The following is a 15,518-nucleotide window of genomic DNA, read 5'->3' as shown; positions in this document are numbered from 1 at the left end:
GGGGGTGCATGCAGGTGGCGCTGAGCGGGGTGGTTTTATTTTTCTAGTCTTGATTGACATTGTGCTGGGGGGGGGGTGGAGGTTGCAGGGGCAGTGTCTGCTGCTGCTCTTTGCTGTCTAAACGCAGCTGTGTCCATTTGATTTGGAGGGAGGTGGGGGGCTCTTGCGTTGGCGGATCAGATTTGATGCTGTGTGTTGCACTGAGGGCCGGCTGCGTGAGAAGTGACCGTGGGTCAGGATTGCTGTGGGCATATGGCAAAGTAACGGGAGCTCTCCAACAGCTCTTTAAAGCCCCTCTGCAAATTACCACCTTGCCCGTGTCCAGAACTCTGTCCTCCTTTCTGCAGTCCAAGTTGGCGCTCGGCTTCCTTGTTTTGCTGTTTGAAGTGCCGTGCTTAAAGTGTGTGGGGGGCGTTGCAAGGGGTTGCAGACCTGGCCCAGTCAAAAAGTGTGTAAATTGTGTTGAGTCCCTGAGGGGCTCACTTTTAGCATTGTTTTAGCAAAGCTGCTGCTCCCAGGTTTTACACACACACACTTTTTTCAGACCGCTTTAAATGTAATAATTCTTCTACTGTCATCTGACACTGCAACATAAACACACACCTCTGAAATCCCCTGCCTTTAGCAAGGCATCCAGGAGGGCACTTTATTTCAGCAGTTCTCAAAACTGTGAGTCGGGACCCCATTTTAATGGGGTCGCCAAGGGTTGACAGCCTTGCTGGGGCCCAGGGCCGAAGCCAGAGCCCCATTGCCGAGGGCCAAAGCCTAAGGGCTTCAGCCCTGAGTGTGTGTGGGGGGGGGGCGCTCAGGTTCCAGGCCTCCCGCCTGGGGCTGAGGCCCTTGAGATTTGGCTTTGCCCCCCACCCCCGTCAAGAGCGGTGGGGCTTTGGTTTTGTCCCTGGCCCCCCTGCCAGGGGCGGCAGAGCTGAGGCGGGCTCAGGCTTCGGTCCCCCCCCGCCCAAATAATGCCCAAATACATCGGTTAGTCTTTCAGGTGCCACCGGACTCCTCATTGTTTTTGTGGACGCAGACTAACGCGGCTACTCCTCTGATCCTTGGCCTCCGGGGGTCGTGTAGCAATTTTTGTTGTCTGAAGGGGGTCGTGGTGCAATGACGTTTGAGAACCCCTGCTTTAATCAAATGGTCAGTTCATTGGTTTTGCCAATATTATTTTGTGTTGACAGTTCTGGGATGCAAACGGGGACCCTCCTTTGACCCGTGTGCAGAGCTGCTGTAGAACAGCAAACTTTGAGTGGACTTTCTGCTGCGTGGCTGGTCTAGTCTCTGAACAGAGCAGCTGGTTTTTTGTTTCTTTTTTAAATAAAAATAAAATCCCTCTGAATTTTGACTTGCAAAACAACTTGGCACCAGCACGGTGCAGGGGAGCAAGTCAGGAAAGGCCCCACCTTGCTCCCTTTTATATGGTTGCTGAGCCTGGATCCTGCTGGGGTGGGGGGGAGGCATGCAGTTTCTGGCTGGACCCAAGCAACAGACGCAGCTTTGCCTTGACACACCTGGCAACCAGATTCACCACCCAGGCTCCGTTCATTTCTAACTTGCTGAAAGGCTGGCAAAGTCGATTTATTGCCCCCTGGGGGGAGGGGAGGCGAGGCGCTCTTGTGCTTTGGCTAAAGACTTGTGAACATGGTGCTGTCACCCCCTGTGCGACCGTATTCGATCGCAGGGGGTCATGCATTTTTCTGGATCCCACAGGGAGGGGCACCTTATAAATACTCATTGTATCAAAAATTAACAGGCCTGGTCTTGAGCCATTATCTGCAGCATCTCCCTGGATCAGGCTACATATTAGAATCATAGGAGAGTAGTTAGAGAGGGGAACAGATTCTGCTCTCGTTTACCCTGCTGGAAATCCAGAGTGACTTCAGTCGTGTCGCTCCAGATGTACGTCGGTGCAACCAAGTGCACAAGTCCATAGTGCATGGTAATTTTTGAAGTACTATCTGGCAGACTGCAGGGGGCGCATGTGAGGGATTTTTCTATTGCTTTAAAACATCATCATCTGTGTATCGGTCTCCTTTAAGGAGAATTTTAAAAAGAGGAAAGAAAAAATAAATTTGAATAAGCAAGCCGCGCCTGCGAAAACCCAGAGTAAGCTTTAATCGTCCAGGAAATCGACTTTTCCTGTTGACCATTCCCTTGCAAATTTTTAAAACGCAAGCTGTGAAGGGGTAGGGTGACCAGATGTCCTGATTTTATAGGGACAGTCCCGATATTTGGGGCTTTGTCTTACATAGGTGCCTATTATCCCCCACCCCCGTCCTGAGTTTTCACACTTGCTGTCTGGTCACCCTATGAAGGGGAGAGAGAATGCTGACAAACCTTGTGAGGAGGCTCAGGCCATGCGGGTCGAGGCATCACATATTTTGCCCTTGGTGGTGGTGGTGATTTATACTCAAAGCAATTTGCATTTAAAAAAAACCCAACAACATAAAGGCTCAGCAGTGTGTAGTGTTGTTGGGTTGCTATAGCAACAACAAGCCAATGTAGTTCTTTCTGTTGATGTGACTACCACGATGGCAGAGCAGAGATGGGGAACAGGTGTAGACGGTAGTAAATAGTGTGTGAGCGGGAGGGGTCCCTCTGCTGGTTAGAATTAGAATGACCCAACTGTGTGTCATAAGCCCTATACTGAAAACAGCTGATGGCTCAGGCAGCTGGAGCTTGGGCGTATGGGGCGCAGGTGCCTTGAGTTTTCGCTCTGTTGCTGCTCATGAGTTCTGAATGGGTCTGTTATGCAGCGTAGTGACCGCTCTGGCTGTGGAGGTGTGCATAGTGTGTCTATATAATGTCTGTCATCCACAATGGTGGGAAATATGATCAGAACATAGGACTGGAGGAAAGCCGTCAGTACCATTGTTACTGATTGAGCACCATGTGCTCTTTAGCTGGCAGCTGGGCTCTTTGCTCTCGGACGCCAGGGCCAGATCCTCAGCTGGTGTAAATCAACCTTGCATGGACTTCCGTGGTGCCAGGGTGACGTACGTGAGCCGAGGACCTGGCCCTTTGCGCTTCAGATCTTCTCCAGAGACACCGTTAAGGGCGGGCTGAGCGCATCGGTGACCGGCTTTGGCTACTGCGAATCCCAGCAAGTTGTTAACTGCCGAGAACCAAGCCTCTGGTTAGGAACCCAGAATAACTGGGCTGCACATCGCGGTGGGGACAGGAGATCCTGCGAGTACTTTGCTTGGCTAATGAGGCCATTTTACTGCTTTGTCCCTTGTGAAACACATTGACTGTGTCTCCCTTTACCAGGAAAAGTCCCCGATGAGCCTTTTGTTCATTCGTATTCATTATTTATTTGTATTCTACCAGCAGCTGCAGAGCCCAGCTGAGGTCCGGGGCCTACTGGGCCGGGCACGGCACAAACGTAGAAAGAGAGGTTCTCTGCCCCAAAAAGCTTCCGCTCAAAATAGAATGATTATTATCCCAGTTCTTCATCTGGGGGACCCGGGACCAGAGAGTCCCAAGGGAGATGTGGGAAATTAACCTAGATCTCCTGAGCGTTCGGTCGGAGCCTGACCTGCCAGGCCAACCCTTCCTTGCAGCCAAGGGGACCCCAGCCTGGGCCTCTGAGCAGAGAATGTCGTTAAACTGGAGCAAATCCGTCTCCGTTGAGCTGGGTGGGGCGTGAGTTTGGCGCTCTGCGTGACTTCTGGCTGAGGACAGTGGCCCTGATGCTGTGAGCTGTATGTGGATCGATCTTTTTAAATAACCAGGCTAGGTCCTGAAGTCTGTTCTCAAAGCCAATGGGAGTTTTGCCTGAATAAGGAACAGCTGGCCCCAGAAGAACGTTGTAACCTTGTTCTGATGGTGCAACCGTGTCAATGCTGCTGGGAATTCTTATGTCTCCGCATTCCGCCGTCCTTTGCAGGCCGTTAAGGACGGCTTCTCGGCCAATCAGAAGATGACCTTTAAAGGTCTGCGATATGAATTACATTATCATCTTGCTGCAAGGGTTACTTCTGTCTTGGCTTTCAGCTTGCCTGGGGACTCTTGTTACGTCTCTCCTCTATATGGCCCCGTCTGCTGCTCCAGCCCTGCTGCTCCCCGGGTTGAGCGAGGGAGGCCGGCCGGCGTGTCGGAAAGGAAAGCGAGCTGGCAAAGCGGCACGGGTCGGTTACCATTCTGCGCCGGCAGTTATCAAACACCTCCCCTGCCGCAGATTCAATGTGAGAACTCAAGAGCAAGATGGCTCCTCTGGAGCTGGGGGGTGGGGGGCTGCGTGGGTCCAGGTGCAAAACGCGAAGTGCTCGGGGGTATGCCAAGCCAATAGAGGTGTCTTTTGGTCCCCCTAGGAGGGAAAGGGCGGTAACATGGAACCGGCCTGGTGGGGCACCGTGCCCTGAGCCAGCCTGCTGGTCCTTCGGGTGCCCGGAGACAGGCACAAAACTCTGCCCAGTGAGGGGAGCAGGTCAGTTGGGGGACACTGGGATGGGCCTGGAAAATCAGGGTGATAGGTTTGCAGGGACTCTCCTGAGTGTGCCCTCACCACGATGTGGCAATGGGGCAGAGTCCGTACGAATGGCTGCAGACACAGGACCCCGCTGGGCTGGGGTGCCGGACGCCTGGGTATCCTACGGTATGGCCTTGGGCAAGTCCCTTCCCCTCTCTCTGTCTTGTCTGCCGAGACTGACACCTCTGGGGCAGGGCCTGGCTCTTGCTAGGTCTGTGCCGTGCCGGGGCTGCCAGGACACTGCTCATCTGCTGCGGCAGCCCCTCAGGTAGGGACGGCCCAGCGAGCTGCATGTGCACCGCAGGTCTGGGAGGCGCCATTCTGCGCCCTCGTCCGCCATCCGATCACAGCCCTGACGCTTTGCAGAGCTGCCGGCTCAGCCCTGCTTGGCCTGTTCTAGTCCGAAGTGGCCTCGTTTGGTGCTGGTGAAAGTCGGTTGCTCCCTTCGCTGGCTGCCGGCGGGAGGGAACGCAGCAGAGATGCACTCCGCTGTGGCGTTTGGGAGGCAGGAGTGTCCGAAGAGCTCAGGCGAGCGGGTGCGTAGGACCTGCTGGGAGCCTGGCCCGTACTTAGCTTCCTAACCAGGAGCCGAGGGTTCCTGGAGTCTGGCCCGTGCTGTATGTTTGGCTTTTGAATTAGGATCAAAACTCTGCACCCGACGCTCCCACCCAGGAGGTTTGGAGCCTAGTATTTTGGCCCAGCAAACCTTCCCCACCAAGCCCCTGGGGTGGGGAGGCAGGGCCACCCCAGGGCCCTTTGGCAGCTCTGCGATTCCCTCCGTTTGTGGTGAAAGCATTTCCGTCGATGGCCTTTCTGCCCAATGGGGCCAGCTAAGAACGACCATTCCTCTCAGTTGGGGCTGATGGGCTCAGCCGTGTGACTCCACCTTCAGCCCCGTCTCCAGCGCTAGCCAGTTCATTAGCTCGGCTCCAAACACCTTGAGTGCAGCGTTGACCGCCTTAATTTGCGCTGCTCCATGGCTGGCTAATGTCAGGCCGGTGTGAGATACAAGCTTGTCAAAACAGCCATGTCCTCGGTTCCTTCTCACACACCAAGGCTCCCGGCTTCCTCCTGTGAATTCCTGTCCCCATTCACTCGTCGGATCGCTGGGGCCAAGGTGGGGGTTGGCCTTACACCTCGGTTCACAGAGCCCACCAGGGGCTCGGGCAACGCCATTGACTTGGGTGGAGTTACTCCTGATTACACCACTGTGACCGAGGCAGAGTCGAGCCCCCACCTTGGCGCGGTGGAGCAGATGCTTCTAGCAATGTAGACGTCAGCAAGCGGGTGGATTTTCGTTGTTTGGTGAAATTTCCCTCTGTGGGTTTTCACCCTGAAGCACCTGGTTTTAGTGCGTATGGCCGTCTCCCCCCCGGACCTGCAGTGCCCGAGTTCAGGCAGCAGCAAGCCCCATGCCGTGCTCGGCCGAGGCACCGACTTCGAGGAGCAGTGGAGAGCTCGGCCTCCGTGCCGTGGTCCAGCCAGCCTTGGCTTGTTGGCTTAGGGCCCCCCAGCGGGAAGGGCAGAGGGACCAGCTCATGCCGCTCGAGGATAGAATTTCTTTCTCCCGCTTGCCATCTGGCCGGCCCAGAACTGCACAGAGACCTGGCCAGCTCCTTTTATGCTCAGCACCTCTTGGGATCAGCGCCGTTCGTTCTTGTCCAGCAAGTGTTGCCAAGGTGCCACCCCTGTGGCTTTAGGCCTGTCGCTCTGTTCTGATGCAGATTACGGTAGGGGCTGGGGAGCCAGTCCCTCCCCAAATCGCTCACAGGGTAAACACAGGCGTGGGAGGGAAGGTGGCTTGCCCAAGGCAGTGGTTCTCAACCAGGGGAACCTGTACCCCGGAGGTACGCAGAGCTCTTCCAGGGCCTACGGCAACTCATCTAGTTTTACAACCGGCGACATAAAAAACGCTAGCGAAGTCAGTACAAACTACAGTTTCATACGGACCATGAGTGGTTTATACTGCTCTATATCCCATACACTGACCTGTCAGTCCAACGGTTATATTCCAGGGGATTTATTTGATAATTCTATGGTAACAATGAGAGGCAGCCATTGTTCAGTGACAGCCTGCCTGGGACACTTTTGTATGTTTATGTCTGATTTTGGAAGCAAGTCGTTTTTAAGTGGGGTGAAACTTGGGGGTGCGCGAGACAAATCAGACTCCTGAGAGGGGTACAATAGTCTGGAAAGGTTGAGAGCCACTGGCCCAAGGCATCTGAGCTGGGAATAGAAGACAGGTCTCCTGGTTCCTAGTCCGGTGCCTTATCCATGGTTCACTCCATACCCCCTGATCAGAGGCATTTCCCTGGGGCCCGTGGGAAAGGCTAGAGCCCGCCTCCCGCATGGCACGTGCTGCACATCTGAGCTGGTGCCCTGCGCAAGTTCTCTACCCGATGAATGGGGAGCTGTGGCCTGGGGAGCGGGTGCGATTCCAGCCCGATGTTAACGCCTCTGCCTTTCCCTTTGCCCCCTTGCTCAGAGATGCCCTGTATCCAAATGCAGCATGGGACCTTGCCTCAGAGCGGAGGGCCCTGTGAGCGCTACCCGGCAGACTTCCTGACTCCCGAGCTCAGCAAGTTCACAATGGACCTAGTCAACACCGAGATCGCGGCCACCACCTCCCTGCCCAGCTTCAACACCTTCATGGAGAACTACAGCGGGGAGTTCGACACGTTCTTGTACCAGATCCCAGCCTCCAGCCAACCCACTTCCTTCAAACTCGAGGACTTCCAGGTGTATGGCTGCTACCCCGGCTCCTTCAGCAGCCAGCTGGACGAGACCATGTCTTCGAGCGGCTCGGACTATTACGGCAGCCCCTGCTCCATCCCGTCCCCGTCCACCCCAGGCTTCCAGACCCCGCAGGTCTCGGCGTGGGAGAGCTCCTTTGGGCCCTACTCGCCCACTCAGAACTACGAGGGCATGAGGCCCTGGGCGGAGCAGCCGAAAAGCAACTCTTCCCAGCCAGCCTTCTTCTTCGGCCCCTCGGCTCCCAGCCCCGGGGTCCCCCAGAGCCCCCTCAAGGTGCCGCCGGCCGCCGTGCACCGGCTGGACGCTGAGGTCTTCGCGCTTTCCCAGAGCTCCCCGGTGGGCTTTTCCGGCCTGTCCCTGGGCCAGGCCTCCCCGCACTTGGAGAGCCCCGCCTTGATGGACGGCTCCCTGTCGCCGGCCAAGACACGCAGCCCCGGGGCCAACGAGGGGCGCTGTGCCGTCTGCGGAGACAACGCCTCCTGCCAGCACTACGGCGTCCGCACCTGTGAGGGCTGCAAGGGCTTTTTCAAGGTATGGGGCTGGGGGTGGGGATGTGGGGCCAGGGGAGACCCAGGGCAATGCCTGAGAACCCACAGAGCCAATGGCCGCTCGCCAGCAGGCAGGCCCACAACCTCCCCACTCTGCCCCCAGCGCATGGCTGGTCTTGCTCCCAGTTGGGCCCCAGAATCCTTTGCAGCCAGCGCAGAGGATTCTGGGATGTGGGTGGGGTCCCTGAGGGAGCCCCGATGGATGTGCTGAGTGAAGGAGTCTGTGGGTCTCCTCTTGGCCATTCTGCATGGGGCGAGCCCCTGTGCGCCCGACTGGGCTTGGCTTGGGGGAGTGGGGGGGCAGAGTGTTGTGCAGAGAGCCGTCACCAAGGCCCCCGTTATGCAGAGCACCGGCCTCCATGCGCAGCCTCAGGAGGCTCGGGCCGGGCCCAGAACCCCCAGCCACGTGGGAAGATCTTGGTGGCTCTGGTGGTTTCCCTCCCTTTCCCCTCACGCCCTTGGGCCCCGATTCGGCACGTTACACACGTGGGGAGGGGGAAGCCTGGTATAGCTTGTGCATCGGGGGCAGGGCTGGGGGATGAGCCTCGTGGCCCAGGGTCTCCAAAGCGGCTAGTGATTCTGGCCCAGCACCAGGCGCCTCAGGGAGGCCTCGGGTTGTGCTGAGATCCAGGCCCCTTCGGGGAGCAGCTGCGGTCCCTGCGCCGTGCAGTGCTGGCTCTTTGCGGGGGAGAGAAGCCGTGTCTGGGGCGGGGAGGATGGCGCCGAGTCCCCGGGGTGGGAGGCAGGGCAGGGGAATCGGGGCCCGGAGGGAGCGACCGCTCAGACCAAGAGCAGGCAGTCGAGTCTCCCCCCGTCCCTGCCTGCAGATGGACGTGTGTAGGTGTGGCTGGTTGTCTGGGCGCCCCCCCCGGAGAGCAATGTGTTTCCCTCCCCCTCTCGTGTCCTGGGAACATGGCTCCTCAGATGTGAAACTGGAAACTGGGCGCCGTGGGGCGGGGACGCTGCTATAAAAATACTAGGGGGACAAAAGGGCTTTTGTTCCGTCCGGGCCCGGCTCTGGGCACCCGGGATCTCGCGCTCCCTCTTCGCCGGAGGCTGATGCGCTCCCTTGTTTCTCCTCCTCCATGCAGCGCACGGTGCAGAAGAACGCCAAGTACATCTGCCTGGCCAACAAAGACTGCCCTGTGGACAAGAGGCGGCGGAACCGGTGCCAGTTCTGTCGTTTCCAGAAGTGCCTCGCCGTGGGCATGGTCAAAGAAGGTACAGAGCTCGACACATGGTGTCCCTCTGCCAGGCTGGCTCTAGCTAGGCCGGGGCTTAGGGAAAATCCCTGGGTAGTGACTGCGCCGGCTGGAGAGCCGGAGTTGTGTCCAGCCCCCATAACAAATCTCGTGTGTTCCTGGCAGCTGAGCCCTGACTCCTGCTCTCCCCGTCCCGCTGCCAGTACACCGCGCTGCTCCTTTGTCCCCAGGTGTATGGACGTCCAGGCCCAGTCTCGTGCTGCTGTTTTCTTGCAGCTCCCACCAATTTAGCATCACTCGCTCATGCTCGCTTGCCTTTCCGTGGCTGTGATTCCAGGCTGGATCCAGAACAGGATGGGCTGGGGGTGGGGGAGACGTGGCTGGAATCTCACAAGGAACACAGTAGCTGTTCTTGCAAGACTTGGACACTAGTGGGTGGACACATCACCACAACCATCTGATCTCCCCAGATTTCCCAACATTCTGGGGGCAAACATTTGTGAGCCCCCGCCCAGCCCAGCCCCCAGCGCCTGTGTGCGCCTGCAGCCAATCCCCAGCCGTGCGCATGGATCTGTTTGTGCATGCCGTTCTCCCTGTGTTTTTTGCAGCCGCAACCAACCAGGGACGGGATGTGCAGGGAGCCGTCCCCACCCTGCTGAGTCTCTTCCCCGCCCGTGTCCCGTTTTCTCTGAACATGGCTCGCTCCTCTCCATGGCGCGCTCGGTTCCGGCGGCGGTTAGGTAGCATTGCTTTTGTCAATGCTTGATGTGCCGGGGCAGCTTATGTGTGGGGCCAGGGGGCCACTTAGAGCCATGACGGCTTGTCCATTGCAAAGGGCCAAACCTCGCGCTCAGACGGTAACGTCCAGCCCCTGCTGCCCTGAGCCGGATTCGCTCTGCGCCACCTACCCGCTTCCTCTGCCTGAGCCGCGTTCTCCTTTCCTCTCTCCCCAGTGGTCCGAACGGACAGCCTGAAGGGGCGCCGAGGTCGGCTCCCGTCCAAACCCAAGCAGGCCCAGGACGCCTCCCCCGTCAGCCTCATCACGTCGCTCGTCAGGGCGCACATCGATTCCGTACCCAGTGCCACCAAACTGGACTATTCCAAGGTACCTGCCACTCGCAGCCAGGGGCCAGGATCCTGGGGCTCCCGGAGCAAGGGCGCCTCCGAGGGCTGGCTCCCTGCCACCCCCCAGCCCTGCCTGGGAAGGGAACCGTGTGCAGCCCACGTGTCAGCAGAGCTTTGGGGGGCGAAGCCCTAGGGCCTGTGGGCAGTTAGAGAAGGGATCCTGGAGCCCTCGCCATCCATAAAAGGACGCGAGCTCCGGCGCTGTACGACTGGGGCAGCATGGTCTGCTGGCTAGTGCGCGGGGCACACGAGTTCTCTTTCCAGCTCTGGGAAGGCAGTGTTCCCCAGTGGTTAGAGAGCTAGGAGGCAGGACTCCTGGGTCCATTCCCCAGCCCTAGGAGCGGGGCATGAGCTAGGGCAGAGTGCAGGGAAGCAGGACTCCTGGGTTCATTCCCCAGCCCTAGGAAGGGAGAGTGAGTTGGAGCAGAGCACCAAGTGGCAGGATTCGGAGGTTCTGTTTCAGGCGGTGCCACCTCCTGTCTGTGCCTGGCTTGTCCCATGGGGCCAGCCGTGCCCTGCCTCACTACGGGGCTCCCTGTGGCTTGGGAGGCCTCAGGCTCTTGGAGGAAAGCAGCACAGTGCTCACGGGGCCGTGTGTGCTGACCACACACTCAGGCTTACCTGACCCAGTCAGCTTCCCCACATGCACGCAGGGTATCTAGCACCTAGCCCTGGCTGCAGGACTCCTGGGTTCTCTTTTGGGCCCTAGGAGGTTGTGTTGTCTAGTGGCTAAAGGGGGCTGAGAGTCAGGACTCCTGGGTTCTCTGCCCAGCATTCTGCACCCAGATGGATTTGTCTGCAAATAAATCCCACCAGCTGTGTTTCTGAGCCTGTCATTGAATTTATCCAGGAGCTGGAGCTCTGGGCTCTGACCTCGGCAGTGAAATGCCGGTTGGCCTGGAGGCTCAGGGACCAATCCAGCTCCTTTCATCCAGGGAGCGCCGTGACCTTCAGAAACAGTAAACCATTAGCCCCCCACAACGCCCCAGCGACTTAGGGACAATCCCCATTTTACTTGAGGGAAACTGAGGCAGGGCAGTGCAATGAATTGCCCAAAATCACAGATTAAGCCAGGAGCAGAGAACCCAGGAGTCCTGACTCCCAGCCCTCCTCCCTTTAACACTAGGCACACTCCTTCCTGCAGCCCAAACGAGAACCCAGGAGACCTGTAGTCGGTGCTAGGCAGCAGAAAACGCCCAGGCCCAGATGGGTGCGGGTTCCTGTCTCTCTGCTGCCCGTGCGTTAACCTGGAGGGTGTACGATGGCTTTGAGAGACGCAGCTCCGGCCGCTCTCCCGGGACTCGTACTGCAATGAGTAGCTGCGCGGTCCGAGGCCCGGCCTGCGGGAAGCTAACCCTGCCCGTGTGCTTGGCAGTTCCAGGAGTCTCTCTCCTACCAGTTCGAGAAGGAGGACTGCGTGGACGTGCAGCAGTTCTACGACCTGCTCACCGGCTCCATGGATGTGATCCGCAAGTGGGCGGAGAAGATCCAAGGGTTCCAGGAGCTCCCCAAGGAGGATCAGGACCTGCTTCTGGAATCTGCGTTCCTGGAGCTCTTTATTCTGCGGCTGGCCTACAGGTAACTACCGCTCTGCTCCGTAACCCGCCCAGCCCTGTCCAGAGCCAGGCGGCCGCTGGACACCGAGATTAGAGACACGGGATGGTGATGTGGCAGCCTGGCTCGGTGGATGGGCACAGAGATCAGGACCTTGGGCAAAACCATCTACCGTTAGAGTTTCAGAGGAGGCTGTTGCTCGGGTCATCCCCTCCACTGGGACAGCCCAGCTCAGTGGTTTGAGCATTGGCCTGCTAAACACAGGGTTGTGAGTTCAATCCCTGAGGGGGCCATTTACGGATCTGGGGCAAAAAACTGTCTGGGGATTGTTCCTGCTTTGAGCAGGGGGTTGGACTAGATACCTCCTGAGGTCCCTTCCAATCCTGATATTCTATGATTGGTCCTGTGGTGCCAGAGTCTCTGAACGTCAGACCTGCTGCGTAGGGCCCCTAGTGCCTGACTGACTGGGCCGGGATCCTGGCTGTTGTCACCGGTACTCCCTTCTGCTCAAGCTCCCTCTGTTACATCTCTGGTTTCTGCTCTGCCCCCGCTCCCTGCCCCCCTCCCAATCTGCTGCCGGCAGAGCCCCTGGCCTGCCCTCCGTTCTCTCCTGACTAGGTGCGGCTCTGCTCCGTCTCTTGCAGGTCGAAGCCGGAGGAAGGCAAGCTGATCTTTTGCAACGGGGTGGTGCTTCACCGGATGCAGTGTGTGCGGGGCTTCGGGGAGTGGATCGACTCCATCCTCGAGTTCTCCCAGAGCCTGCACCGCATGAGCATCGACGTCCCCTCCTTCTCCTGCCTCACAGCTCTCGTCATCATCACAGGTGGGGCGGCTTTGCACGGCTGCCGGGGAGGGATGGGCAAGTCTGGTCACTGGACTGGGAGCCAGAGGGTCTGATCCCAGCTCGGACACGGGCTCCCTCTGTGGCATTGGGCTGGGGGGTTATTGCACTGCTCACGCTGGGGGGGCGGTAACACTAGGAGAGCCTTCTGCAAGCTGTGACCGGGGCCTCGGTGGGGTGGGGGGTTCGTGCTGTGGGAGAAGCCTCAGGAACTCCAGGCGAGCTGGTTTCCTCCAGCCACTGGCTTCCTCCAGCTCTCCGCTCCCCCGCTCCGCTCCTCGAGGGGCGGAATTCGCTCTGACCATTATTAACTTGCAGGAGTGACTCCTGATTTCGGCACAATATGAGCCTCCTTAGAGGGGCCTGATTTCCACACCCCCCCCCCCGGAACCCGGGCCCCGGGAAGATCCGGGGGGGGGGGGGCACCCCAAATCTCTAGGCAGGCCTGGACAGTTAGGCCTGTTTGGATCCCAGCAGCCCCGGAGGCTGCAGGCGGGGGGGGCCGAGGCTCTGTCAGGATCTGCTTGTCTCTTTAAACCAGGCTTCCAGCACAACCCGGCTCGATCAGCAAGGCATGCTGGGGCCCTAGAGCCTGTACAGCATGCCTTGCCATAGCCTCGAATTCCCAGGGGCCCGCTGCGAACTACAGTTCCCAGAATGCCTTGCTGCTCGGAGAGGGTTTTGTGTTAAAGGGTGCAGAACGTGCCCGTTGGCGTTCCCCTCGGAGATTGTCTGCTCTTCGGGGTGGATGAGACAGGCCAGGGGTTGGGGGGCTGTTCAGGAGGCAGCAGCAGGAGCAAACGCCTGCTTTGCCATGGCCCGGCTGTGCACACAGCGCTATAGGATCTAGGCCGGGCCGGGAGTGACCCCCCCCTCTCCTCCTTTCCAGACCGCCACGGGCTGAAGGACCCCAAGAAAGTGGAGGATCTCCAGAACCAAATCGTCGGCTGCCTTAAGGACCACGTGACGTCCACCACGAGCGAGCAGACGCGCCCCAACTGCTTGTCCAAGCTTCTCGGCAAGCTGCCGGAGCTACGCACCCTCTGCACGCAGGGCCTGCAGCGCATCTTCTACCTGAAGCTGGAGGACCTGGTGCCGCCCCCTCCCATCGTGGACAAAATCTTCATGGATACGTTGCCCTTCTGAGGGGGGAGCAGCCCCCCGGGACTCGTGAGGCCCCTGCCACGGGGAGCTCGCTCGCTTTATAAAACGGGAGTTTTGACGGATACGTCTCCCCCCTGAGCAGAGGGGGTGGGACGATCAACGGAGCATTTCCAGAGACCGGGGGGGCGAGCCCCACAGCCAGCCGGGATTTCGGGGACTTGTCGGAAGTGGGCAGAGCCCTGCACACCTCCTGGTGGCTGACCCGCGCTCGGCCTCCGCATCCCGTCTCGTGTACCAAACCCGTGGATCGCGACGTATTTCTCTGTGGAGAACCCCGATGTGCCTTTAAGGTGATGCACTCAGACGCCCAATAGCCCTGTGCCCACAGCCCCGGCTCTGTACTCACCGCTTGCAACGGCTGGCGCTTCACCACGCTGGGTAGGAGGGGCTGGTCCTGAGACACACGCAGGGGTGCCCTGCCCTGCCCGCCTGCTGCATCCTGTGGGCAGGCAGGGATGGTGCCAGGAGCGGGCTCCTCCGTCCCCAGCTGCCAGAACCAAGCAGTTTCCAGACCCTCCCAGCGGCTTCTTGCCTCCCTTGTGCTTTTGCAACGCTGCCCAGGGAGCGACGGACACGTGCCGTGGACGTGGCACATGGGATGCGTCCCGCCTGTCCGCTGCAGATACGTCTCTGTAAATAGAGGGGGTTTAAACCTTGTAAATACGGCTGAGAACTGCAGAGGCAGCGAGAGACGAGAAGGGGCACTGGGAAGGCTGGGAGGGAGACGCCTATTTTGTTGTTCTATCTGCTGACAACCACGTGGCTTTCTGTGCCTGGGAGGGCTTCCTCTCTCGTTTTGGCCTTTTCCTGTATATAAACTTGTACGTAAAACAAAAAATCAACCTTTATATTTGTGTATTTTTTCGGGATTTACCATATGTGACTTTTTTCTGATTAATATATATTTAATATATTGAAATAAAAAACATCCTGGTAGCCGTACCTCTCTCCCGCTTGTGCCGTACCGCTGCGGCTGGCAGTGGGGATCGCGCAGAGACGCTGGCAGGTTTGGGGCCGCGGCTCCATTGCGCTGGGCCCTGTACGAACTGAATGTTGGGGAGGGATACAGAACCTCCTGCTTCAGGGTGGAAGCTGGTCTCTTTGGGAGCGGGATGAGGCCTCGCAGGGGGGCGGATGGATCGTACGCCTGCCAGCTGGGGGGTGTCCCGCCCCTTCCCCTGCGGTTGCTGTCGGAGATGGGACACTGGACGGACCTTGGGCGCTGATCCAGATGGTCTGAAGTGTCCCCAGATCCTGTTCTCGGGGACACAGCAGGACCAGTGGCGTCTGGCCCGTGTTCTAAAACGACTTCCCGTGGGCTGGAGGATGTCCCAGCTGCTCTGGTGGCTGACAAGCCGAGATTTACGTCCAGCCCCGCCCTGAACGGTGTCTCCTGCTGGGCTCTTGGCAGGAGCTGGGAGCTCCAGATCAGAGCTGAGCTCCTGGCGATTGGCGGGCAGCACCGTCTCCGGCTGGTCGGTGGGGCTGACGAAGTGGCGACACAGGCTGCCCTGGCTGGCAGCCTGGCACAGTCGCTCCTTTCACATCCCCCTGGTGTAAATGCAGGGGGAGCCCTGGAGACCGACCCCCTGCGCAGCTCCAGCACGGGCCTGTCCTGCCCCAGGAGAGCCCTGCCCAAACCTCCCTTGCTGGGGCCAGCTTGATGTTTAGTCCCCACGGCCCTTTGGGTCCCAGACCGGCCGGCAGTGGGGCTAGCTGGGCCGAGAACCCTCGTGACTCGTTGCACCCAACAGCAATGGCTAGCCAGCTGGCTTCCCGGCCCATCAGCGAGTTACCGAGCGGCCGAACCCAGGGCAAGCCCGGCCTGCGGATCAGCTGGCTCCCACGCCGTCCGC

At 58.9% G+C, this 15,518-nt stretch overlaps 1 protein-coding gene across 1 annotated transcript in view; it reads left to right on the top strand.

The window, feature by feature from the left end:
* NR4A1 (nuclear receptor subfamily 4 group A member 1) overlaps window positions 1-14,590 on the top strand; it is a 34,736-nt gene extending 20,146 nt beyond the window's left edge. The window contains exons 2-7 of the mRNA XM_026659630.2: window positions 6,960-7,759; window positions 8,868-8,997; window positions 9,932-10,083; window positions 11,479-11,681; window positions 12,302-12,480; window positions 13,388-14,590. Of these exons, the coding sequence (XP_026515415.1) occupies window positions 6,962-7,759; window positions 8,868-8,997; window positions 9,932-10,083; window positions 11,479-11,681; window positions 12,302-12,480; window positions 13,388-13,644 (1,719 nt within the window). The 5' untranslated portion in view covers window positions 6,960-6,961 and the 3' untranslated portion in view covers window positions 13,645-14,590. The remainder of the gene's footprint in view (window positions 1-6,959; window positions 7,760-8,867; window positions 8,998-9,931; window positions 10,084-11,478; window positions 11,682-12,301; window positions 12,481-13,387) is intronic.
* Window positions 14,591-15,518: the final 928 nt, after the last annotated feature.

Source organism: Terrapene carolina, unplaced genomic scaffold, assembly GCF_002925995.2.
Source record: "Terrapene carolina triunguis isolate 2854851 unplaced genomic scaffold, T_m_triunguis-2.0 Scaffold641, whole genome shotgun sequence".
NCBI classification, from domain to species: domain Eukaryota; kingdom Metazoa; phylum Chordata; order Testudines; family Emydidae; genus Terrapene; species Terrapene triunguis.
Note: the sequence above shows the minus strand (reverse complement) of the source record. Positions and strands in the feature narration are given on the sequence as shown.